This window comes from Heloderma suspectum, chromosome 4 (genome assembly GCF_057233095.1).
Source record: "Heloderma suspectum isolate Gila_16-S chromosome 4, 16-S_ref, whole genome shotgun sequence".
Classification (NCBI taxonomy): Eukaryota; Metazoa; Chordata; class Lepidosauria; order Squamata; family Helodermatidae; genus Heloderma; species Heloderma suspectum.
Genome location: NC_139461.1, coordinates 263,729,587 through 263,756,270, shown reverse-complemented (window position 1 = coordinate 263,756,270; position 26,684 = coordinate 263,729,587). Strand labels below are relative to the sequence as shown.

Below are 26,684 nucleotides of genomic sequence, written 5' to 3'. Positions count from 1 at the left end.
ATATAACAGACTCCTCTGTCAGTGACTTACTATTACTCTGGACCTAACAGAGGGAGAGAGAGAGATTTATTCTCCTTTAAGCGGCGGGTGGGGCGCGCGTGTCAGCATTTCTTCAGCTTCATTCCCAATATTTTCATATGCTTGTAGAGATTTGCTAGAGATTTCCCAGTAGGTCTCCGCCTCCTTTCTCCAGGCTGTTCTAAACGCAAAACAGTTCAGGGAGTTCTCGCCTTTGTCATTTTGGTTTCCTTTTAGTCAGTGGAGAATAATGTCCCAAAATCCAGTTTAATCAAGAGCCAAATCAGTTCTTTTGCAAACACAAAATGTATTTAGACCTTTACTTTCTTCAGCACACTGCTGTTAACCATGGTGCAAATGAGAACTCCTAAATCCCCCCCTCTGACCGCACCGCAAATACAAAGGACCAACCCAAGAGCTCAGTGTTCGGCTTCATCCAGCTGGAAACGCTGTTATCAGACTCATCCAGAAGAATCCCTCGGCTCTGAGCAGGTATCGGCCAGGTAGGTAAAAAGATGCTTAAATAACGGACAAAGCAACTCTTGCTCAGCTTTCCCCACAAGGCCATCTTCATCTCCCATCTCTTCTCCAAAACTTGCTGGAGGAGGCTTTTCTCTTAAATTAAGATTGTTAATTTAAAAAACTGCTGTTGAGCTCAGAAAGGGAGAATACAAAGTTCAGAGGAGGTAGATGAGAAAGTCCGTTATTCGTAATTTCAGGAATCTTTAAGGGAAAGATAAAATGTGTGTGTGTGTAAAATAATATACATAATACAAAACACTTCTGATTTCTAGCTAAGCTTTACATAAGTTCTGTCCCTCTTTGCACAGTCCAAGTTTACACCATGTACTGCTCCAAGAATCCACCCCAAACTCTTCCACATTTCCGAGATTTCCTTGCCTCACCTATGCTAACTACTGCGAGACTGCTTGAGTTAATATTTCTTCAATCCTGTTCTCATGGTTTTGTAGGGACTTCCACTTCCAGGGTCTGAGAATTACACGTTTAGCAATTAAAAGTGTTCTTGTCTACCCTATCGTTTGGTTCTATGTATGGACGCTGAACTGCAGACTGGAAGGTCGGCAGGACAGCAGTTCGAGACCCGAGTGCTGCGTGACAGAGTGAGCTCCCGTCTTCAGTCCCAGCTCCTGCCAACCTAGCAGTTCGAAAGCAAGAAATTGCAAGGAGATAAATAGGTGCCGCTTCGGTGGGAAAGGCAACAGCGTTCCGTGCACCTCCGTGTTCAGTCACGCCGGCCACATGACCACAGAAGCGTCTTCGGACAGCGCTGGCTCTTTGGCTTAGAAATGGAGATGAGCACCACCCCCTAGAGTCGGACACGACTGGCTGGGGACACCTTTACCTTTAACTTTTTATGGATCTAGTCAGGTGGGATCCATGCCCTGAAATTTGTAGGAGGTGTTAAGATCCCTGATTAAAACCCCATTTGCCCCTGACTGAGGAGCCAGTTCTCCAGCTGTGGTTATGCCAGGTAGGGGCCCAATATCCCGGAGTAACCATTTTTGCTGTATAAAGCACAGCCTCAAATCCATTGGCAAAGACTCTATTGTGGTGAATGCAGAGTTCCACAGCTGTTGTAATAGTCATGTTTTCCTCTGAGTTCCACTTGAATCTGGCTTGATCTAAATTTGGAATGGCCCCAGTGCATCTGGTGCAAGAGAAGTTGCTAAACAATGTTTCCACTGCAAATACTGCCCCCCCCCCCCCAGCTGATTTGTTTTCTTGAAATAAGTGGATACTATTGACACTGGTAGGCCCCTTAGAACATATAGTCAGCACGGCTATATATTCAGCACGGCTATATTCTTAAAAACTATATATTAGTTTTTAAGAAATGAATGCAGCCCCCTGTAAACTAATATCAAGTCCAGACCAATAGTTCAGATCTGCCCCAATGCTGGCCAACAGAGGATCTAAGCTGAGCCTTTTTATCCCACCCATGTCTTTGGGGACAACAGTAGCCAGAAACTTCAGTGCCAAGGGTTTCCAGGTATCCTGGTCCATCAAAATCTCTGCCACCAAGAGGAGACAACAGCCCAAGCGAGATGGAGAAAGGCAGGCTCACATTTCCAGAACCAGGCTGGTGTTGAGGCAAGGTCAGGACCACAGACCAGGTTGGAGATGCTCCTTTCATGGCCAGAGTTCAGTACCGTGGGCAGCAATCCTGCAGCTGGGGCAGGTAAAACAAGTTGTCCATTACTGACTTGGGGCAACTATAGACCAGAGCTTTATAGTCTTGGCTTGGGAAATCAAGACTGAAGCCCTGCTTTCTGAGGGTTACCTCTGGCCACTAAAAGGCCCAGTGCCCCTTCATGCAACTGTTGGCTCTTGGAGATTTCTTCAAGGGATGCTCCTCAGGACTGTCCCAATCCTCAAAGGAATCAGAAGTCCATTCTTTTTTGTCTTTTTTGCCAAACAGCTACACAGTGGTAGATGGTTCAAAAGCTGCAGCTGGTACAGAATGCAGCGGCTCTCCTGATTAAAGGCAGTTGCCGGCGTGATCACATCACTTCAGTGCTGGAGGAGTTGCACTGGTTACCAGTTGTTTTCTGGGCCAAATTCAAGGTGTTGGTTTTGACCTTTAAAACCCTATATGGTTCTGGTCCAGCCTTATCTTAAGGAGTGCCTCCAGCAACACCAGACAGGCTGCTTAACAAGATCAGCCTCGGATGGCCTTCTCTCTGCCCCATCAGCCAGGACAGCTAGGCTGGTGAGGACGAGGGAGAGGGCCTTCTCTGTGGTTGCCCCCGCTCTGTGGAACTCCCTCCCTACGGAACTCCGCCATGCCCCCTCTTTAATGAGCCTCCACCACGTGTTAAAAATGTGGTTGCTCAGGCAGGCATTTGGGGTGGATTAGGGTAACAGCGTTCCGTGCACCTCGGTGTTCAGTCATGACCACATGACCACGGAAGCATCTTTGGACAGCACTGGCTCTTCGGCTTAGAAATGGAGATGAACACCACCCCCTAGAGTCAGACACGACTGGTTGGGGACACCTTTACCTTTTTTTTTAGGGTATTTTTAGAAATAGGACGTTTTAAAGTAGAATTTTATTGTTTTAAAATTGTATTGCTGTACATCACCCAGAGTGGCCAGGTGACCAGCCAGATGGGCGATTAAGAAATTCAGTAAACAAACAAACAAACAAACAAGATGTGCTGCACTGTAAAGCACTGGAGCTGGTTCAGGTGGCATTTGGCTAAACAGCACATCTACTGCCATGCAACTGTTTTTTTCAAAGACGAAAACAGAAGCCTTTCCCGAGACTGTCTGGTAAACTGGGAAGGGGGTTGGACTGGAAGAGAGGATGCAGAGCCACCCTGGTCACCTTCTCCCCCTTGAGATAATTCACAGACATAGCACAGGCCTTTACAGCACGCCTGTGCATTTTCCCTGTGGGTGCACATACGCTTTGTTACTGAGAGTCTGCAGGGACTGTCTTCAGCCAGGATGGGGTGGCGGAATGGCTGTACTTGATCAGGATCTGGGGTTCTACAGGAGCCTGGGCTACGTATCTTGCTTTTCACTTTATCGCTCACTTTTTACATCAGCTAACTTAATACAATTTTTGCATGACTTGCATTTTTGAACTGCATAAATGTTGTTTTAGAACTGCACATTTTGTGCCTGATTGCACATTTTAAAAAGCCCTGAATGGGAGACACTGTTAATTCATTTACCATGCTTGCTGTCCTTAGATTTTCTCTACAAGTCTCCAACTATACTTTCCTCTTGAGTGCCCTACATTTTTGCAATTTTGAGCTCAGATATTTGGATTGGGATTCACTAGCCAATTTGTGTGTCTTGCCATTTTTAAAGGGAAAAGTTTAGACAAAATCTGCAACCGGCACGTAACCCACCTCTTCTTCCTGCCAGTGCCAACAAGATGCGAGGAGAGCTGGTCCCCTGCAGATTTCAGAGGATTTAAATCCATTGAGGATTTCTCCAGCATCCCTAGTGGGGTACAGCCTTGGGAAGATTCTAGCCTCCAGAATTATCCACAGGGAACCCCAGAGCAATAGTCCAGAGTCCCCAGATACTCCCCCACATTCATATCTTTTCATTTAAATATACCAGGACTTTTCTGTCCTTCTCCTGACCTGTGTTGCAGGTAGTTGGAGTTGGGGACTGGGCAGCACGTCAGGGGGGCCCTCAAAGCGGGAGTCAGATGTCCAAATCCCACTTCAGCTCCATAGGCTGAAGCAGGTCAGGGGAGAGGGGGCAAATCAGCCCAAAACTAATCGGGCCTGCCTCAGAAGCCCTGAAGTGGCCTCTGAGGTGGGTTGGGTCCATGCAGAACCCCATTACACAGAGAAGGAGGGCAGGAAAGAGGATTCCTTCCATCCTGCCTCTTTTCCTCCTGTCTCCCCTTCTTTTCCAGAGAAGGAGTTCGACAGAGCTTCCCATCACTTCATAAAACAGCAGATACGGAGATGTAAATCTTTGCATTATCTTCTATTTTCCTTCTCTCCTTTCCTCTCTTTTTCCTAATATTCCACCCCATTCCAAACTCCAAAACTTCTTGGCTTTAGAACTCCCTGCTGCTCTTTATGCCTGTCCATCCACTTTCTTCCAGAACCCCTGCATTTGCTCTAAATCCCTCCTTCAAACTCTTTCACTATCCTACTCTAACAGATAGAAACGCTATGTTTCTCCTCCGTTCAAATTATCCCAAGCTGAAACATCTTTCTCTTCTCCCTTCTCTATGATAACCCCCCGCCCCCACACACGCACTCACACCTCGCTAAGAGGTGCCCCATTTCCATCACCCTTTTTTGAACACACACACACAACCCTTGCTAAAAACTATAACTGTTCTCTTTTGAACACACACACACACACTATGATTTTCTATTCATCCCAGTGTACCTAGACTCACTACTGACTTTAAATGCTTGTTATCTTTAACCTTCTTGGTGTTAATGTATGATTCTGATTCCCCAGATGTATGTGTGAATCTAATTCCCCGGTTGTGTGATTTTTAATTCATTTTAAATTCTTATTTAACAGAACAAAGAATTGCTTTCAAAGACCTTGTTGCGATCTCTGACTCTCTCAGCTTTTGTGGGTATCAGGCTTTCCTAAGCACCAAGAGTTCAACACCAAAAGATCCCTCCTGGATGTGTTTGGTTTACATGTAAAGTCAGGGCCAGAAATATTGGAACAAGGATAACTGTTTTGGCAGTTGGCCTTTGTACACACACCACCACATTGAAATTGAAAGGAAACACACCCAGATGGGAGCGAAGTCAGGACTTCCAGCTGTAGTTCAAGGGGTTGGACAAAAGTGGGGCACTAACCATTCAGGAAGGACAGCCAGTGGCATATACACACATCCATCGTTGCTGGCTCATAAATAATGGAACGAATGGCTGACAAGCAGCTGCATGGCCAGGTGTGGCCTGTTTCCTGGGTACCCCATGATCAGTCAAGCAGAGAAAAGGCCTGGAGGTGGTTCTGAGTGTTACATTGGCATTTGGTAGCTGTTCGCTGGAACTCCCAACATGAGGTCCAAAGAGGTGTCCATGTGAGTGAAGGAGGCCATCATTAGGCTGAGGAAACAAGATAAACCCATCAGAGAGATAGCAAAAACAAAAAATCCCTTCAATTACTGCTGTTTCCAATGCAACAGTTTGGAACATCCTGAAAAAAGAAGGAATTTACTGGCAAGCTCAGCAACAGCAAAAGGCCTGGAAGACCACGGAAGACAACTAAAGGGGATGACCGCAGAATTCTGCTCAGGGTGAAGAGGAACCCTTTCACAACATCTAGCCAGGTCAAGAATGCTCTTGCGGAGGTAGGCATGTCATTGTCAACATCTGCAGTCAAGAAACGGCTTTATGAATGTAAATACAGATGCTTCACCACAAGGTGCAAACCACTGGGAACACTCAAGAACAGAAAGGCCAGATTAGCCTTTGCTAGCAAACACCTAAAAAAGCCTACCCAATTCTGGAATAAGATTCTTTGGACTGATGAAACCAAGATTAACTTGTACCAGAATGATGGGAAGAGAAAAGTATGGAGAAGGAAAGGAACAGCTCATGATCCAAAGCATACCACATCTTCTGTCAAACATGGTGGAGGCAGTGTTATGGCATGGGCATGTCTGGCTGTCAATGGAACCGGGTCACTGGTGTTTACTGATGACCTGACTGCTGATAAAAGCAGCAGGATGAATTCTGAAGTGTATAGGGCTATACTTTCTGCTCAGGTTCAGCCGAATGCTGCCAAACTGACAGGACGCCGCTTCCTACTGCAGATGGATAATGACCCAAAACATACAGCAAAAGCTACCCAAGAGTTTCTCCAGGCAAAGAAGTGGGATGTTGTTCAATGGCCAAGTCAGTCACCTGATCTCAACCGGCAGTCATTGACTGCAAAGGATTTTCATCCAGGTATTAAAGGCAATCCTTAAGTTTGAGATGATGTTGGTTTGTTCCATTACTTATGAGCCACCAATGATGGGTGTGTGTGTATGCCACTGGCTGTCCTTCCTGAATGGTTAGTGCTCCACTTTTGTCAAACCCCTTGAATTACAGCTGAAAGTCCTGACTTCTCTCCCATCTGGGTATGTTTCCTTTCAGCTTCAATGTGGTGGTGTACAGAGGCCAACTGCCAAAACAGTTATCCTTGTTCCAATATTTCTGGCCCTGACTGTATGTGATATGCACATCCATGTAAATTAACGCATACTTCGTAGCAAGACCCATTTCTCAATTGATGAACTAGTACCCTGTCATGCTGGCTTGGAGAGGTGAAGGCCCAGAAAAAAATCAGAAAATCTGAGGGGAAAACATTATCCCCCCCCTTTTTTCCATTTTTTTACAAAACCGTTTTGTTTTTGTTTTTTGAAGAATATGAAAAATTGAACAATTTTGGATATTGAAATATTTTTTTAGAATGATGAACAAACTATTTAAGATGAGATGTTCATATATTGCTACCTGGCCTTTACTCCTCTAAAATGATTTTTAAAAATAACATAATAGCAATAATTTTATGTAAGATTAGAGATGTAAAATATCTGGAAATTTGGAAACTGTGGGGGAAAAAGGTTTTTTAAACCCTGTCTGTAAAGATTCTCAGCATAGTTATTTCTTCCATTCTTCATTAAAATTATTGAGCAAATCTATCTTTCACTGATAGATATTTATGGATGCTCCAAGTCATGGTCAGTCTCGAACAAGTGGCTAGACTCAACATAATCTTATCTGGGTTACTGCAATGTATTATACATGGGGCTCCCTTTGCAAACAGTCTGAAAAACTCAGCTGACCCAAAATAGGGCAGTGACGTTGTTAATGGGCACAGGCCAACATGATCATATTCTGCCAGTACTCTTCCATCTGCACTGGCTTCCAGTCCATTTCCAAGCCTAATTCAAAGTGCTGGTATTAACCAACAAAGTCCTAAATGGCTTGGGTCCAGGTTGCCTCAAGTATCACCTCCCATATACCCCTGCCTGGACCCTAACATCGTCTTCAGCTGTCCTTTTCTGGGGAAAGGGAAGGACAGGTTCCTCCTGTGCAAGCACCTGGTCATTGCTGACTCCTAGAGGACGCCGCTTTCGCTGGCACTTTCATGGCAGACTATAGCAGGGTGGTTTGCCATTGCCTTCCCCAGTCGTGACTACCTTTCCCCTAGCAAGCTGGGTACTCATTTTACCAACCTCGGAAGGATGGAGGGCTGAGTCGACCTGAGCCGGCTACCCGAGACCTGGCTTCCGCTGGGATCGAACTGAGGTCGTGGGGAGAGTTTCGGTTGCAGTACTGCCGCCTACCACTCTGCGCCACATGAGGCTCCCTTTTCTGGGAGCTCCCACCAAATGAGGTGTGTAGCAACTAAGAGGAGGGCCTTTTCTGCTATAGCACCCTGGTTGTGGAAAGGTACCTTTCCAGAGAGGCTTGCCTGGCACCCACACTGTGCATTTTTCAGCACCACATGAAAACCTTTTAAACATTTTCCCAGGCACTTTAGCTTTTCAGTTTTTGTTTTAAATCTAGTATTGCATTTTAAATCTTTCCACTGTGGATAGGTTTTATTTTGTTATTATTTTTATTCTGTAGTTTTAAACTTTTAAATGTTTATAATGTATTTTATCGTCTTGCATTTTATGGTTTTAATTTTTGTAAGCCCAAAGAGCTTCGGCTCTTGGGTGTGTAAGAAATGTAAATAAATATAATATGTAAAGAAAACGTGCACTCTTGACAGTTTGGATTCCTGGAAGTAGCACAACGTGTTTTGGCCCTGTATCATGTATATGGGCCTTTTTGGCCCTGTATCATGTATATGGGCCTTCTTCAGCAGTCAATATTTCTCAAAATTGCCTGCAGAGATCTCTGAAAAGATACGTCTCCAGGATGAATCCTGCCACATCATACTGAAGAAGCATTTCTGAACGTTGCTTTTGCTATTAGGTGAAACAGTGTAGGGACAGTCTGGCCTGTACTATGAAAGTTCCTACTATAGTAGATGTTACTGCTGCTTTAAGACAGCCTTCCCCAACCTGGTACCCTCCAGATGTTTTGGACTTCAGTTCCCATCAGTCCCAGCCAGCATAGCCATTGGTGAGACATGCTGGGAGTCGTAGTCCAAACCATCTGGAGGGCACCACATTGGGGAAGGCTGCTTTAAGTCCAACTTTGAGAGGTCCTTGTGTTGCCCCAGCCGTGGGCGTTGAACTCTTAGGTTAGAAGTGCCAAGATAGTGATGAATCAGACTGAAAGGTTTGCTTACAAGGAGACTTTATTGAGTAACTTACACAGCACACAGGTGTACCCAGTGGTTGGATCAGACAGCTTCTCTGAACCCCGAGCCACTGAGTGCTATGGATCTTATAGTTTACAGGTTAGCAATAAGCAGCGTTTCAGCAGCACATGCCCCTAGCGTTCATTCCCCGCACAGGCTAGCAGTGTTTGGTTCTCAAGCACAGGACCTGTTAACAGACTTTGCTTCCCAGGCACATCAGAGATAAGACATTCTCCTCGTAAGGAATGCACTGAGAAGGCTGTTATTGGCCCTTGACTCATCTGCACATGCTCAGAGGCTTACTAGCATGGGAATTGCACCAATAATGAACTTAAGCAAGCATTATGGATCTTTAGGCCCGTCTAACACTACAAATGGCTTGGCTACGCTCCTCGGGCCAATACAGTCCTCTAGCAGGAGGAAGTAAGTCATGTGGCTAGAAGGTGGGAAGCAGCTCAGTGCAGTCTAAGACTGGCTTAGGGCTGTTGTTAATATGAGTTAACCCGCTGACATACCTCAATGAATAAATAGTTATTTATCAAGCATCTTGCCTCAGCTGCTGTTTCTGACCTAACCAACTATGTTTTTCAGGGAACCTCAAGAACAGTGAATCCCAAGCCCAAACCCATTCAAGCTGTTACAATGGGGGCACCAACAATGTCAGTGGAGAACATAACACAGTTTTCATACCCAGTGGAGAACAAGGAGGATGTATTTGCCAGGCTTAAAGAAAAGTTCATGAATGAAATTGCGTCCCTTCCCTGTAAGTAGCTCACATCTGCTATCCTATCTTAAAAACATCTGAAAATGATACGGTACCCCAGTCTTGGGCCGCGGTGCCTTAGTGGTTAAGACACTGAGCTGCAGACTGGAAGGTCGGCAGGTCAGCAGTTCGAGACCCGAGTGCCGCGTGACGGAGTGAGCTCCCGTCTTCAGTCCCAGCTCCTGCCAACCTAGCAGTTCGAAAGCAAGAAATTGCAAGGAGATAAATAGGCACCGCCTCGGCGGGAAAGGTAACAGCGTTCCGTGCACCTCGGTGTTCAGTCACGCTGGCCGCATGACCACGGAAGTGTCTTCGGACAGCGCTGGCTCTTCGGCTTAGAAACGGGGATGAGCACCGCACCCTAGAGTCGGGCACGACTGGTTGGGGACACCTTTACCTTTTTTTACCCCAGTCTGCTTGTCCCATCACTGCATTTTCTAGCCCTGCTTATATCTGTAGAATGCAAAGGGCTGGTCTAGGACCAAGCTTGTGTGAGTTGCCATGAATTCCCTCTTCTCTATACCTGTTGGCGATAAGACTGTTAATGACCTGTGGGCAAAATGGCAAAGTTGTATACCCAGAGACACCATTTTGGTAAGGATCAAACTGTTTAGGCATCGTGGCAGATCAAGCAAATCTTTAATACTTGCATGATCTTACCACTACTGCTTTATTAGGAAATTCTATAATCAAATGCCTCCAAGAGATTTCTGGAATTAATAATCAGATTCTAATGCCTAATACCACCCAGTATAGTCTTCTCACCCAAGAGTAATTAAAATGTCTTATCTCTGGGGTTTGCCAGGTGGGAGATATTTGAAACAGGCCATTAGAAATAGATCATTAGTACCCTTTTACTGATTAGAAAGGAATCCAGATAAGGAGGTGTCAATGTTACATTTAGGGTTACGACTTTCACTTAGCAGAGTAGCTATTAGGCCAGATGGACCACCAGATATGTGATCATGGGGCCTCGCTCCAGAGTGCAAATATGTAAGAAAAATAAGTTCACAAGACAGGGTGATGTCAAGGAAATATGTGTCAAAAATATACCTGTGACATGTCAAAGAAAGCTAAAATGTTTAGATAGTATGTTGGTATGCCCATTAACATTGATAAGAAACTTCAAAATTCAGTAATCTTATTTAGACATATGAAGATTTAAAGTAGAAAGGTTATCTTTGATATTCTAGGATAAGAAATATAAACTGTAGTAAAAATAATCTGGACATATTTTATAGCATCCAAAAAGTATATAAAGAAGACTCAGAACACGTAACAGTGGAAGCTATCCTTTAGGATCAGCTTTCCTTAACATCTTGCCTATAGAATCAACCTGGTAAGCTTGATATTATCATTGGGAACTAGCAAATGTACTTGACTCTGCTTTTAAGCCTTGTTTTAGAATTATGTTAGATGTTTCATGTGTTTGAATTTATGCAGGGATAAGCTCTTGTATTTAGTAATGTTATGCTAATACTTTGAAGTAAAAGACAAAAAGACAAATCTTGTCTGAGAGCGAGTTTCTTAAGAATTAGAATTCTGTATTGCCCATATCAGAGTGAAGTATTGAACTGGCTCCAGATGGTATCTGGTTGTACAAGAAATATGACTTGTATACACAGTAGACAGGTGGTTGGTGGTCGCCAATGTACTGACAATACAGTTTGAATCTCTGAACCAGGTCATATGCCACAGCATGTTATCCAGGAACCTTACTGGAGTGGCCTGAAATATTATCTTCACCTTAGTGGTTTTCTGCTAAAGCGAGAGAGGAGACTTTCATTGGAAAATAGGTTTTAATCTATTGGAGATGGTTTTCAAGGTGAAACAATGGAGAATAAGGAATGAAAAATTATTTTTTTAAATGAGAAACCACTCAAATCTGTTGCAAACTGATTGATTTTAGGCTTTAAGAAGTTCCCTAAAAGGATGACTCGTTGCAAAAAAAAAAAAAAATCAAAAGGGGTAGAAAATGTTCTGTACTTGGAAAATGCTATGTATAGGATTTAACGGTGCCCATACGGACCTGCCCGTGACATCTGAGGGCCTGCGCTCAGGCGTGCAGTTGGTGGGAGATGGAGCCTTTTAGGCACCTAAATGATGGAACACTGCCCTGGCCCTCTCACTTTTTGCCTTTCAACATGTGGCAAGCCATTGAACCCATTTCAGCATGTGGCAAGCCACTGAACCCATCTCACAAGCCACTGAACCCATTGAACTGGATATTCTATACTGCCATCCTAGACGTGCCTACTCAGAAGGAAGCCCCCGTGAGTTCAATGGGGGCTCCTCCCAGGGTACGTCTGTTGCAGTCTTAGCCTGAAGTTCAAACTGGTACTTTTAGGAATATTCTAGAGTTTTTGCAATAAATTGCCTGAAAGGCAGAGTGGAAACATTCTTCAAATAAACAAATCTCCTGGGAGGTGTGTAGTGTGTCCTATAGCTGCATTCCATCCCACACTGTCACCACTGTAAGTTCCTTATTATAGTCTGACTGCAGTAATGACTGTACCACAGGCATGTTTTGTATTTGTTTTTACAGTGCCACCATGGGTCCTGATCACCTTTTCTGTAGCAGTTGTAGCTGGGCTGCTGATCCTCATCTGCTCCTTTTGCATCTGCAAGAAATACTGCTGCAAGAAGAAGAAGTACAAAGAGGAGGCAGAGAATGCCATGAACATGAAAGACATGGAAGATCAGGTAAAAGGGGAAGATCAATTGCAATGCTGCAGTTAGCATGATTTGAGGAGCAGTTGATTGTGTTGCTGACTAAAGAGTGGATGTATCAGAATGCATGAGCAAAGAGTTCCATTCTTTATATACAGAAAGTACATGTAAACCCCACCCAGATGGGGCTAGCAGTGGCTGCAGCATCAGCCCTATGATCTGCACCACAAAACTGGGACCTTGATATTAGTCAGGGCAGTAGGCATGTCAGCCCAGTCCTACACCTATTTATTTAGAAGTAAATGTCACAGAGTTTCTCCTTGGTAAGTATGCTTAGGATTGCAGCCCTGGGTTGAACCAGACAGTAGTCCTTAAGACACTTGGACAGGGAATGATAGAGAAGTCTGTCTGTCTTCAGCCCTAATTCCATTGAAAGCAACAGGAATAACCCAATAGCACTAACCCCTACTAATTAGGTAGGGCAGCCTTTCCCAACCTGGCACCCTCCAGATGTTTTTGACTTCAACTCAATCAGTCCCAGTGAGCATGGCCAATAGTCAGGAATGTTGGGAGTTGTAGTCCAAACATCTGGAGGCAGCTTGCTTGAGGAAGGCTGAGATCAGGTATATTCCATTGTAAAACTATGCCTGGACTTTTGCATATCTCATACATTTAGAAAGCCAGCAGCTGTTGGGAAGCACACCCAGCCAGCTATCCAGTCTGTTTGGCTCACACAAATAATGCACACAAGCTCACTGGTAAGAACTATTATCATGTGGGTGGGTATGTATTTGATGGACAGATTCTCAGGGCTTCTTCACAGGGAGCTTATATCCTGCTACTGAGATTGCTCACTCACAGAGGCCGCAATAAGAGGAGCGCCATCTAGCGGCTGTATAATGAAATATACGGAAGACTCAGATAAGGGGGAAAAGGAGGGGGGAAGCAAGCGCGTGTAAAGGGAGGTGTCGTGATCCTGTTTTTAAAATGGAAGCAGAAAGCCCTGTTTTGAATGCGGGATTTTAGGCTGGTGTGGAGATGCTCTCAGTTATATCCTCCAGCTTTTCTATAACAAAACCACATTAAAACATGCACAGGAAAATGTAAACAGAACTTACAGGCAAGTGGCATCATCTGCTCCATGCTGCAAGTGGCATGCTCTGTTCCATGTTACACATGGCTAGAGCAGGGATATAGTTGTGCTTGTCTTCAAAATATTTATACTTCAGCCAGTGTCATCCAAAAATATAATTGTGGTCCCTTTGGAGCATTGAAGAAAACTGGAGCATTGAATGCTAAAAATTATGGATGATGTAGAAACTGTTACAATGTATGCTCTGATTTACAGGGATGTGTGCCCATTATATACTTTAAACCCGGCACACGTATGAATGATGTTTTGGTGTTGAACTCTGACTCCGTAGGAATAACCAACACCCCCAAAGCTGAGGGAGTCAGAAACCACAGACATGGTCTTTGAAAATAATTGTTTTATTAAAGATAAATTAAAATGATTAAAAATCACACATCAGGGACATTAGAAATGCACATCCAAAAGACATTAACACCAAGGAGGTTAAAAGGTAACAATATAGGTGTGTGGGTAGGTGGGTGGGGGGACACCAAAAGGGTTGATGGAACTGTGGCATTTTAAAGACAAATGAATTAAACAGCATACATGAAAACTAGCCCTTAAAGGGGGAGACAAATGCCAGCCCCAAATCTGTGAGTACGAGAACCTTTCTAGCAAAGTGTGTGTGTGGCCAATTATGTAGAATGGGGAGAAAAGAGGGTATCAGAGTGGTGACCTGGGATGATTTGAATGGGAGGTGGGGGTTGGAATGTGAGAGTATTTTGGAGGGGTCAGAAATATGCAAATGCAGGGATTTAAGAAGAAAATAGACATATGAAAATGTCCTGATATGAGGGGAGAGGGAAAAAGATGGGTCTTCTGGATGTCATAGGTACAAGTGATGGACAGACAGGAGGATCTCTTGGCAATTGCCTTAAACATAACGCTTCACTAAGGTGACAAAAGCAGTCACGTAGGCTTTGGCAGGGCAAACTGTTCCCTGTGTCAGTCTTTTGAGGGAAAAGTTGCCTTTCCCCATTCCAATTCTGTTCTAGGTGTTTCAGGGTTTTAAAAGGTAAAGATGTAAAGAAAGGTTAAAAGGTTGAGTAAAGTAAAACTAGCTATATTTTTTTTCTTCCATCTGGCTTACAATGGAAGGCTAAAAACCAACAGAAAATATTTCTGTGTGGGTGCTTCTTTGACTGTTGCCTTGAGCCAAGATCTGAAATTTGCACGTGTTAGCAAGGATGGATAAAGGAAATCAGGACACAATGGGCTCACTAGAAAGGTGTTTGCAAAAAAATCACACGTGCAGTTCTGCAGGCTTGAATAATCCTAATGGAGGCTCTTAGAAACATAGAATAGTAGGGGTGGCCTACAAGACTATTGAGTCCACCCCCCTGCTCAATGCCGGAATCCAAGTCAAAGCATCCCTGACAGGTAGTGTCCAGCTTCATCTTGAATGCCTCCAGTGTGGGAGAGCCCAGCACCTCCATAAGGAATTGGTCCCATTGTCATATTGCTCTGACAGGCAGGAAGTTTTACCTGATGTTCAGTCAAAATCTGGCTTCCTGTAACTTGAGCCCATTATTCCGTGTCCTGCACTCTGGGATGATCGAGAAGAGATCCTGGCCATCCTCTCTGTGACAACCTTTCAAGTCCTTGAAGAGCACTATCGTATCTCCCCTTAGTCTTCTCAAGGCTAAACATGCCCAGTTCTTTCAGTCTCTCCTCATAATGCTTTGTTTCCAGTCCCCTGATCATCTTTGTTGCCCTCCTCAGTTTGTCTGCATCCCTCTTCAAGTGTGGTGCCCAGAACTGGGCGCAGTACTCAAAATGAGGCCTAACCAGTGCTGAGTAGAGGGGAACTGGTACTTCACGTGATTTGGCAGCTATACTTCTATTAATGCAGCCCAAAATAACATTCGCCTTTTTCGTGATGCCTTTCTCCAAGGCCAGAATACAATCTTTCCACATGCAAGCTACCTGTTCCCAAAACAACATAATTTAGGTGTGCTTTGTAACAAAGTCTATGAGTGAATGAGCAGGAGTACCGGAGCACAGAGGTGTAAGAAGAGTAACTAATAGAAGATCTCATGATATTTGAAGAGCAAGTATTAAAATGACTGAGAAATTTCAACACTGACAAGTGAAACGTGATGTGCCCTGGGAAAGGTATATATAATTATATGTAAACAACACTGGCCTCTATATTAGCAATTAGAAAATAGACCTTAGGTGCATTGTGGTAAATTTCCTGTTAACATCACTTCTATGTGTTGTGCTGGTAAAATATAATGTAGTAATGACCATACTTCATTCTGCCAGAGTACAATTAATAATACACATTACATAACCAGCTAACACAGAGGTACAGAGGGTCAGATCCACCCACTTAGTTGTGTTTTAGGTCATTCTCAGGGGTAATAAAAACTTAAAAACTTGTTTCCGGTATGGCAAGAGTATAAAGGGTTGTGAAACTCCAGATATCCAGTGGTCTAGAAATCTTCACTTCCTGCAAAGCATTGTAGACTTTGACACATCTAAAAATGTTTCACCCTACCTGATTTTAGTCAAATCTAGAGATGGACGGATCTGACAATATCGATCTCACAGAGATAGTCAGATTTTCAAGATTAAGCATGTTCCATCCCATTTACACATTAGTGTGCAAGTTTGTTTTTAAGTCTGCATGGAAATTTGTATTTTTGGGGTGCCAATTTGTGTGAATTTCTCTAATGTACACATTTTCCCCAAACTCCTTGTCCCCTGGATTTCCTTCCCACATCCTTCTGGAAGCAGCTCTTGCACTGACAAGCCATCCTCTAGTCTAGGGAACTTCAAGGATGGCCTCCAATGCACCAGCCTATTAAGGAGCAGCTGCTTTACAGTATTTGCACTTAGTGGGCAACCTATTTATTATTACACTTAAATCCCACCTTATTTCTCCTGCAAGGAATCCAAAGTGACGTACATGGTCTTCCTCCTCTCCATTTGTATCCTCACAACAACCTGTGAGGTAGGTTAGGCTGAGAGTCAATGACTGGCACAGTCAACCAGTGAGCGCCATGGTCAAGTGGGGACTAGAAACCGGATCTCCCAAGTCCAGCCAACACTCTAACCACTACACCACACTGGCACCTTCTTCATTTTTGTCTCTTAATTCAGACTAATGTCTTGTTAAAGCCCATGGGGAAGTCCAGCAAGTAGGTGTAGTGTGTGCATGCATATCAGAGTTCACAAGAAATTGGTGGACTGAAGTGGAGGCAATTATGTACAGACATCCAAGCACTAGGAGCACAAATTCCCATATGCAACTTGCTTTCAAGATGTGAAGATAGATACCTTTGTCTATTATCTGTCACTTCATAAGAAGCCAGGCAAAGCAATATCAGATTTCATACCTCTCCTGTGGTTGAACTCTGAACTATACCCAATTCAGATTGGAATTCATCTCTCTCCTCATAACAATTTAAAAGCCTGCTCAATTTGCACTAGTGGATCTTCCCAATGACAGGTAAATCTGGTAAATGCTAGGTTAAGAAGGGTCATAGGTTCTACAGTGACTTGGTTCCCCACATTGTTTTATCCACACACTAATGTGTTGCTATTATTTCTAACCACTGCTTCAGGTTTCCCATTTGACTAAGGCAATGGAAACTGAAATCAAAGGGCTCTACAGAGGGTGAACATTCAAATGAAGAGGCGGGGGACCATGTCCCTGCTATTTATAAAAGACTCAGGCAGACTTAAAGCACTTATTTTATTCATTTATAAATACTGTTGTGTTTACAAGCATCATAGATGTGAATATTATTCCCAAACTTTCAAACATATAATACTTAGAATACTATATAACAATCAGGAAACCAAAAATCATTCATCTCAGAGTTTGAAAGGCCACTCAAAAAGTTGCATAAAAATACATTCTTTTCCATCACTCACAGGCTAGTCTTTTATCCAAGTAGTGTATTTACAAAGATCTGTAAAACTCTCCTTAAAACAGGTAAGTACAGAATACTTGCATGTGGGAAGTTAGCGAGCCAACATCAGAACACCACTATCTCTTTTCCAGGAGTTAGCATTTGCAGAGAGGATTTGTTACTAAGTTCCTCAACAGCATGAGCTAAAGGGGGGTGAGGGGGAAGCATGACAGATCTTGTGACAAGGGCTTTGGCCCTGCTGTTACTCAAGAGGTTTTAGTGAGAACACCCTGAAAGTTACATTCACCAAGGGTCCAACTTGCCCCAGGAAAAGAGAGAATATTTGTCAGGGGAAAGGAACTGCCCCTGGGAGTTAGGTTGATTTCACCTGCGAGCTGCTACGGAGTGATCTTGGTAAAAAAACAACAACACCCTTCTTGGAACATGCTGCCTCTAAGCAGAATCACACAAAAAGATTTCAAACATGAAGGTGAATGTGATCCAAACACAAATCATTCAATAAAAAGACCCTGGGGATTTTGAAAACTTGAAATTAAATGCCTTTTGAAAGAGGCCCCTACTTTGCATTCTTTATATCTCTGAAGGGAGATATACATCCACAAGTGCTGGACTTCAAATTCAGAAGCTGAATTCTGAACATCAGGTAGGTTAATAGGGCAGCAGGCCAAGCGGAGTGGGGAAAACCAAGATGAAAGCATGCTGAAAAGCAACCTACACCAAACCTATAGCAAAAATGAAGAAGGGCTGTATAGAAGTTGCAGCAATGTGAGTGCAAAAGACAAACTACATTCTTAGTGAGGAATGGAGATGTTTGTCAACTGACTCACTTGCGGGAAGTCCTACAAAAATATCATTACTTTCAAGTACTAATAAACACCCAACTACCAGATTCAGAAAATCCTCCAGAAATGTTCTGACAACTTTCTAATTCTGAACAAATGTCATAAACCCCTGACAGCATCCAGCTCAAGGGGTTATCTGGAGGGCAATCTGGCCCCCCAGACCTGAAATGGCTCACCACCCCTGAGTTATGGGGTTAAGCAAACATGATGCAACAGAAATCTTCTCAAGTGTATTTTGATTTCAGCACTGATTTCTTTTCATAGGGTTGGATCCAGACAGTCATTCTAAGAGTTAACCCACTGAAGTCAATGGGACTTAAGTTGATCATAACTAACTTAAGTCACATTAATTTCAACGGATCTACAGTAAGTATGCCTAAGTCTGGATCCAACCCATCGTCAGTAAGTCCCAGGCTTTAGCTTCCTATCATCTACCTAATGGGTGGGGGGAGGAAGAGACTCAAATCATAATGTATCAGATATAAGTGGGGAAAGGGCCTACGTTTTGCTCTCTACCATTTACACTCACACATTAAGCTTACTAACCTGGGAATTATTAGAGTCTACAGTGGCACAATACACTTTAACCTAAATGTTTCAGATCATCCCATCAGTTCAGCCAGGAACAGACCTGACCTTCCCCCAATGAAAAGCAAATGTTAAGTCTCTTGTCTACTCAAGCACAGCCAAGGGGCTGCATATAATTTATTTGCACTGATTTGATTTATTGGCAAATAGCTTCATGGCTTCTCTTAGAATTTCAGGTTACTCCATGGGAAACAGAGTTTTATCTGAACATCCAAGATTTGATTGCATCTATAGGCCTTAAATGAAAGGAAGTGCTATGGTGTCAATGACTATGTTATCAGATTTCTATAGGGTGGCTTCCAGTAATCAAAATTAAGTCCATATGGAGTAGAAACTATTAACCAGTCTGAAGTTAGCGTATTTGACAGAATGCAGTGTACTCCCTGCATTCCTGGATATAAGCTGCTCCCTGACTGGCTGAAACACATCTGGTCAGATCTCTAGATTCATCCATTAATTCCCTCTGATAACAGTAAACCAATATGGCTATAGAGAGCAGATGCTACCATACTGTACAACATCAACCGTCATTAAATACTGATGAAGTCAAGTACACTTGCTCTTGCGGCTATATCTCCTTTCTCCCATTTGAAATGGTTTTCCATTGATTGTTCCATTTCCTCTCATATAACAGTGGTTCATCCATATTACTAAAATACAACATAGTCCCTCTTAACACAAGCCAAGCAAACGCAAAGTCATCTCTCAAGACTTCTTTCTTATTTGCATTTGTTTCCTCAGCTTAGTCCTTTTTTTGCACACCTCTAGTTTCATCAGAAACTTTGCTTTGACCAACATGTTGCCCATCTAAAACTTTACCTTCACCATTTCCAAGCATTGAAACCCATGTCCTCTTTCTTTATTACTCTAAGCTATGCTACTTAAGTCAAGGAAGTTGCACAGGAACTTCAACATAGATGTGGAAGAAGACCGTAGACATGCAAGTACATCTTGTGATGTACATTTAGCTGTGAAAGCTTTTGGGAGTAAGAAAGTAGTAAGGCAGAAGGGTCCATTTCCTATTTTAAAGGAAAACCTTCCTGTTTCACGTTGCAAAATAAACTATCAGTGTTTCACCCACATAATTTGAAATGTATGCAGAGAATGTCCTAGCAGACTGCACAATTATAACACTATATAAAATCCTTCTGAACTTGAAAACCTACCAATATGAAGCAATCATCATTCAGTAGTAGTAGTATTTTCTCTCCAGATTTGCTTAAAAACAGGCATGAATCCGCTTATGAGCAGGCACTGCTGAATTCTTCAGGAAAGTTTGCTCTATCAGTTAAAAACTGTATCGACCAAGTCATTGACCAAGATATAAACAGGACTTTTGCCTGTGCATGAAACCCATTTGCTCGAGCCATGATTAAACCAAGAAGTTTCTAATTAAGCATGGTTTCCTGATTCACCTGAATCAGCTTTGGAAGGCAGAAGCTAAAATCAATTTCAAACCGTGACTTAAGATTCTGTCTTGTTTTGAAGCTAATAACTATAGTTTTTCAGGTGAGTCAAAATGGGAAACTATGGTTAGCAATTTCCTGGTTTGATCATGCCTTGTCTGAAGAGAGGATTGAATGGGCTACATCTGTGGGCAAAAGCCTTATTCATATCTCAGCTTATTAAGCCAAGATATGATCACCTGAACTAGGCCAGCGTTTCAGTGCTGGGATAAAAATGTGGTTCAAATGATTGATTCAGAGGCCTTGAGATATTCTTAAAGAAGACAAACGTAAGTATTCAAATAAGGAAGTACTATCAGAATGCATACCTTGATGCCCAGAATATCAAGATGCATGACACCTTGCTGCCACATTCATTTCAATGACCCCCCCACAGAATAATCTGATTTTTTCCCCATAGCACTACATTATAGCCAGTGTTTTGCCTTGTCAACAGGATTAATTTGTTCACACAATTTTCAGCTTAGACAGATTCATGTTTATGTGTCAAATTCCAACATTAAAAGTCTTGACTTCCTATGGCACCATCCTTCATGCTGTACCAGTGATCATAATCTCTGTCATTAAGATTGTGTAATTAAAACTGAGTTTTGTTTAACCTGCTATACTCCAGCTAAGAAGTGGCAATAGTAAAATGCAAGAATCACGACAGAGCGGATTATAAGCAATAGAGAGATCAGCACATGCATTAGCCCCCTCTCTGGACAGTAGGAGATGGAGACCCATTATGGTTCCACAGTAGAGAAAGCAATCCCCTTCCCTGGCCAAGTCTATCTAGGTCCGAAACACATTGGATAGTAATAGAAGTGTCAAAAAATACCAAACATACAAAAATGTGGATTTTAAAAAAGCAATGAATAGTAGTAATGTATATGGAATTGTACCAAATAATAGTTTGACCCATCCTGAATCCTTATTATCAGCTGTTCCAAAGATGATGATACAGAATGTCATGCCAATAAAAGGCAATGGTTTGCTGAGAACTCAGGATCTACTTCTCTTTGTTCAAAATTGGCAAGCAAAAACCATTCACCATACCAGAATTTGAGACCTTTGTCCAGAAGCAAGCACCTTAATTGGCTAATTCAGAGGTCATCATCACTGGCTCTTAAAGGAATTCCATTTAGTTCTTTTCAGCAGGTAGGAATGAAGGAAAAACATACATATGGATAAGGAAAAGCTAAAATATGAAGGAAAGCCATCCATGTCTTTGTCATGGAGATGATCCATAAGAGGTCAAACACAGATCATGCACTTTGCTGCACAGAGCAATGCTGAGAGAAATGCCTGTACTGCCACTGCTCATTTTTACCTATTCATGAGTGACTATTCTCAGATCCCAAAGGTTCTTTTCTAACCAATTAGAACTATCTAAAGCTAGACCAAAACTATAGCTTCATAAAATTGATACCATGCTTTGGAAGAAAAAGAACACTAGGAAAACAGAAACCAAGCCCATTGGCAAGATGTCGTATTATTGGTGAGAAACCTTCTTAATAGGTTCCGCAGGTGAAATCTGGTTCTTTGAAGAGGAACACAGTATCTGAAGCAGTTACGTTCTGAGAATCCATAAAAGTGAATTCATTCATTTCCAGTGTGCACAGAAACAGGTTTTTGAGCAATGCAGATCCTGTTGTTGATGCCCTCATTATATGCAGACTCTTTCATATTTTACTACTGTGCAAATGACCACTGTATTAAAATACTCAAACATTATGCAGTACTTTTGTCAAGACTTCCCACCAAGATTGAGAGTCATCATCTTCCACTGGGATAAGCACCTCTATCCATCAACTTTGCTTTGCATTAAAAATCAAGAACGCTCTCATCTTCACCTGATTTTGCGTCCATTTGAAAATTATCAGAAACACGACTTGTTTGCCCAGGTACTTTGCAGGGGTTTTCATGCAATGTTATTTCACAGAAAAATGAGTCACCTTGCTAATAAAAAGTTATGTTGGTGTCTTGTGCAGAGAGGTACTACCTGCATGGATATTTCATACAACTGGAAATTCAATAAGCAATCTTTGCTGGTTAGCTGTCTTGCCACTAGAAGTCTTGAAAGGTCAAGAGGAAAAAGTGATAGCCAAAGGATGCAGAGGCTATAAGACCACATTATTACTAAACAGTACCAGAGAAGGCAACCATGGAAGGGAACAGCAGGAAGCACCTTGGAGGTGAGGTGTGTGCAAAGGCGAAGCAAAACAGAATGGGGAACCATTGATTGCCCCCCCCCAAATTAAATTAGTTTTAAAATCTTACATTAAATAAACCAGTCAGCTACTGAGACATATGGAGAACATCAATCTCCAAGCTAAGTAACCGATGTCAGACTCCCAGAGAAATAAGTCACTGTGGTTTTTATAGACTGCAGACTTCCAAATTCCAGAAGGGAGATTGATAAATCCTCAGTGACAATTCCCAGTTTCACTCCCTATTCCTCCTCCAAGGCAGCATCTTAAGACATGTTGGGTCAATGTTATACAGTCACTTCTATATCACTTATTACAGTAGATGCTTCTTTATGTTAGGTTATGGTGGACGGATATGGGACTTACAGCAGATAGGTTGGCAGCTACGACAATGCCAGCTCAGTCTTCGTCCCTTTGAATGAGTTATTTCAACATTCCAAAAATAATAAAATGTGGTAGGGTATGCTGTGTTTGGGGAAGAGGGGCAGGATAAGCACTGTGCAATATGGGAATGCCCAGCAAGGTGCAAGGAACCGTGTGTGTGGCCAACTGAAATGCCAGCAGTTCTTTCAACTGGAAGATCAGAAGCAGGTGGCAAGGTTGGCAGTTTGTGCACAGAAATCTCCTCTTTGTGCCCAGCATATGCTCAATATACTACTTCGACAGTTTACTGATGACCCGGATGAGTGCTCCATTTTCATCTTTCAGCCGCTGATTGTCTGACTTCAGCTCTGTCAAAACCTGTTCAAAGACAAGACAAAGCATAGAAACATGTCAGTATTGATTATCCCCAAATTCTTTTGCAGCCATGGTGGGGAAGAAACACATAGCCACCCACACAGCAGCAATCTGGTATTCATACAACATATGCTGTATATTTGCCATATTTGTCACACATGGAATTGACCTTTAAATGCTCACGTATACAGAGTAGCACCCACTCAAGCGAATATATTAGGTTACACTTTACACTCATTAACACGTAAATATACCTGTAAGTGCTATTAGTCATGAGTAAATTTTGGAGAACAATTGTAATCTAGTACAACGTGAAAAGCCTACCACCCTGGACAATGCTACTTGCACTCTTTTGCTTTCCTTCAGTTTAGGAAATGCACTTACTTTGTTATATTGTGCTTTAAAACACATGAATAAAGCCCATGCAAGACAGATTGCTCACTTTTAAAACTTGAAGGCAAATTGTATAGTTCCAGAAAACTTAGGGTAGATTTACACAACACACTTTTAATGTGTACCATCACAATTATGAACCAAAAGCCTAGTTAGATAGGATTTCTGTTACATCTTATGTGCATTTATCACTATCCTTTTCAACACATGCAAGCAACAGTAATGGGGAGACATTTTGCTCAAAAACTTGATATTACCATGTAAATTATTCAAATCCATCCTTAAAATGCATCAAGGAAACATCTATGTACACACACACACACACACACACTAAGTAGCCTAAAAAGTTCGAATTTGTGTAGATAGGTTTTCTTTTGGAAAATGTGCTTTGATGAACTCTTGCCAATAGTTTCTCCCATTGATAGCAGGTTCCCAGTGCATTGTGTGTTCAGCAAAACAGAGATTAAAGTGGTAGTGGGTTACTCAAGCAACATTCAAATGTGCATACTCAAGTTTCACAAAAAGAAGACAGGGTTCTGTAAAGGTTGATGCAGTGATATCAGAGATTCATGGTTTCACCCTAAGCTGCACACCAAGGTGTGACCAGAGGCAGGTAGAATCACAGAATAGTAGGGTTGGAAGGGGCCTACAAAGCCGTCGAGTCCAACCCCCTGCTCAATGCAGGATGAGTCCTGCAACAATAGTCAGAAACTTTCTATATGCTTCTATTAACACTGAAAAAGAGTATCACCATTATTTTAGTTTTAAAATAGGGAAGTGGGGCAGCGAGGTGAGATTATTAAGGAAAAGGAGGATTGTAAGACCAAGTTCTATCATGAGTCCAATGGCATCCTTTAGTAGTTCCTTGGAACCACATGGGCCCAAACAGGAGAGCTGACTGGTCAAATTAAGGCAGTTCCTGTAATTTTAAGTAGTGGACAAGAAAAAGAAAGACTGCTTAAACTACAGTATGGCACACAACAGAACTGGAGCTTGTTTCCCCAAACATTTATGCAGGATTCACTAGATGATTTCCCTTTCAACGAATTCACATTAAACAAAAACCATAAAAACATATGTATTGGGGGATGAATTAGCCATAGTAGTATTTCCATTAATACCTAGAAGCGCACTGTACTCTGCAGTGCAAAAATGTATGCCAGATAAATTTAGTAACACCATTGTGAGTTAGCAGACAATGTATTTGAATGATGTATCTCTGCAATGCTATTAAAGTCATTTGTTTAGCATCTGCAAAGAAATGTGGTACCTTAGAGTCCTCTTAGTCAAATTAACTGCAACATAAGGCAGGGAGCTGGGGAAAGAAATCAAAGGAACTAGACCTTCACTGGAGTGTTGCTTCAGTGAATCAAGTCCTTAAAAAGTATGAATATTTTGGAGCTTTTGATTACAACTGTTAAATGTAGTGAGCATAACGTATCACGGTAAGAGGTGCCAAGCACATAAAGAAAACACCATGTATAACTTACAACCTTTGGGAAAGGTCAAAACATCAGCAAATAGTTTAATGCTTCATTAAATTTGTACAAGCATCTTCAACTCTCACACTATGGCAAGAAGTTCTCCTGGTTCCTTAAACATTCATTAGGGAGACCAAAAACATCGAATGCAATCTTAAGCACAGGAACATAGAAAGCTGCCTTATACCGAGTCATAGCCCTGGTCCATCTAGCCCTCTACTGTCAACACTGACTGGCAGCAGCTCTCCAGGGTTTCAGCCAGGATTCTTTCCTAGCCCTACCTGGAGAAGCCATGAATTGAACTGGGGACTTCTGCATGCAAAGCATATGCTCTACCACTGAGCTATGGCCCTCTCTGCTAGACAATTCTACATCCTTTAAATATTTATATTGATTCATGATATTCTTAGGAAGGTATTGACTAAATCTTTATCTAATTTTAGTATGGAGGAAGTGATCACCTGCTGCCAGCCCAAAGAAAGTTAACTGGATCCTGCTGCAATAATAAAGAAAATCATCATCAAGGATAATGCACCAATCTATCCAGTCTTAGACTCCAATCTTCAACAGTGAGAAGATCAAGATGCTTCAGAAAGATCAACAACATAGGATGCTAATTAAACACTAATTGCTGACACACATCTAATTTCCACAGTTAACCTATCAGGGAAACCCAAAGTATTATGATAGGGTTGTTCAGGGTATCCTCAGTTCTTGACACTCGTATCCTCTATGAACCTCTCTAGTCCTTTTACTTAAAAATCAAAACAAAACAACTGTACTATTTCATATAACTATGTTTGCTGATGCAGGTCATAGGCTAATTATATGTTTTAAGAAAAATATGGCTTTCATTTGGTTTGAATTAGCTCTGTGTTTTTTTAATTTGTTACCATCTATATTTAGTATTTGGGCTAAATAGTTATTTTTCTCCATTTCATGCATTTTTTTAAATCAATTTCTATAAAACTAAGTCTCTTGATTGAGACTCCTGTGTTTTTTTTTTCATCCATGCAAATAGCTAGTCTCTTAATGTTTCTATAAATTTGGTTAGCATTGCAACTGGACTTGATTGATGTCAGGAGCTTGAATAGCATATTAGCTACCTTCTATGATATAAAGGCTGATGTGAAAGAGATAGTACTACATTATAGCAGTATAGGAATGTCAGATTTTAAGAGTTTACAACACCTAAATGAGAAAGCTATCATGATAACCTATTACCATTTTACATTACTAATTTGCTCCTATATATCAAATTTGCATCTGTCTATGAAAACAGTCCAGCTATTGCCCTTCACAAGCATGATGACTTGGATCTTTGTAGTTACTGTCTCTCATCTTACTCACACAATTAGGAAGAAGGACTTTAGCAACTCACAAAACACAGCTAAAATACACTCTACCTCCACAGTGAACTCAGTGACAAGACTGTGGTTTTTAACACAGCTGGACTGCATCACTACTAACTCATACCAGATACCATAGCATGCCATAAAATTAATCAATATGTACCCATCCTTAACGATGATCCATATGACCCAATTCTGGTCACTCACATACATTTAGGTAGGAGTATGTCCGGGATGTTCAGAACTGCATTATTCTTGCATACCTTTCGAACACAACGAGGCAGTTGGATTTCTGTTCTTTCATTCACCCCTTACCCAATAAAGTCTTTTAAAACCCTGAATAAAGTTATCATTATGCTGGAGATCATTCTCTGATACAGAACCCATATGGGG

General features: G+C 42.1%; 2 protein-coding genes across 10 annotated transcripts in view; one reads left to right on the top strand and one right to left on the bottom strand.

Annotated features, from left to right (window-relative positions):
- Positions 1–460: 460 nt before the first annotated feature.
- Positions 461–26,674, top strand: LOC146348621 (synaptotagmin-2-like). Of its 5 annotated transcripts, none has more exons than XM_084853626.1 (5): positions 461–521; positions 7,720–7,872; positions 9,382–9,553; positions 12,099–12,256; positions 25,383–26,674. In XM_084853626.1, the coding sequence occupies exons 3-5, from the start codon at positions 9,433–9,435 to the stop codon at positions 25,467–25,469; spliced, it is 366 nt and encodes a 121-aa protein (XP_084709752.1). In that variant the 5' UTR covers positions 461–521; positions 7,720–7,872; positions 9,382–9,432; the 3' UTR covers positions 25,470–26,674. The 5 variants fall into 5 exon arrangements, with proteins under 5 accessions (XP_084709752.1, XP_084709750.1, XP_084709747.1 ...); XM_084853624.1 differs by having other exon boundaries at positions 7,691–7,872; XM_084853621.1 differs by having other exon boundaries at positions 7,687–7,872.
- PPP1R12B (protein phosphatase 1 regulatory subunit 12B) overlaps positions 17,045–26,684 on the bottom strand; it is a 163,494-nt gene continuing 153,854 nt past the window's right edge. For 4 of the 5 annotated variants that reach the window (XM_084853609.1, XM_084853611.1, XM_084853618.1 and 1 more), the window contains one exon: positions 17,045–23,068. In XM_084853609.1, coding sequence (XP_084709735.1) covers positions 22,982–23,068 — 87 coding nt within the window. In that variant the 3' untranslated portion in view covers positions 17,045–22,981. The remainder of the gene's footprint in view (positions 23,069–26,684) is intronic. The other variant, XM_084853610.1, reaches the window with a different exon arrangement.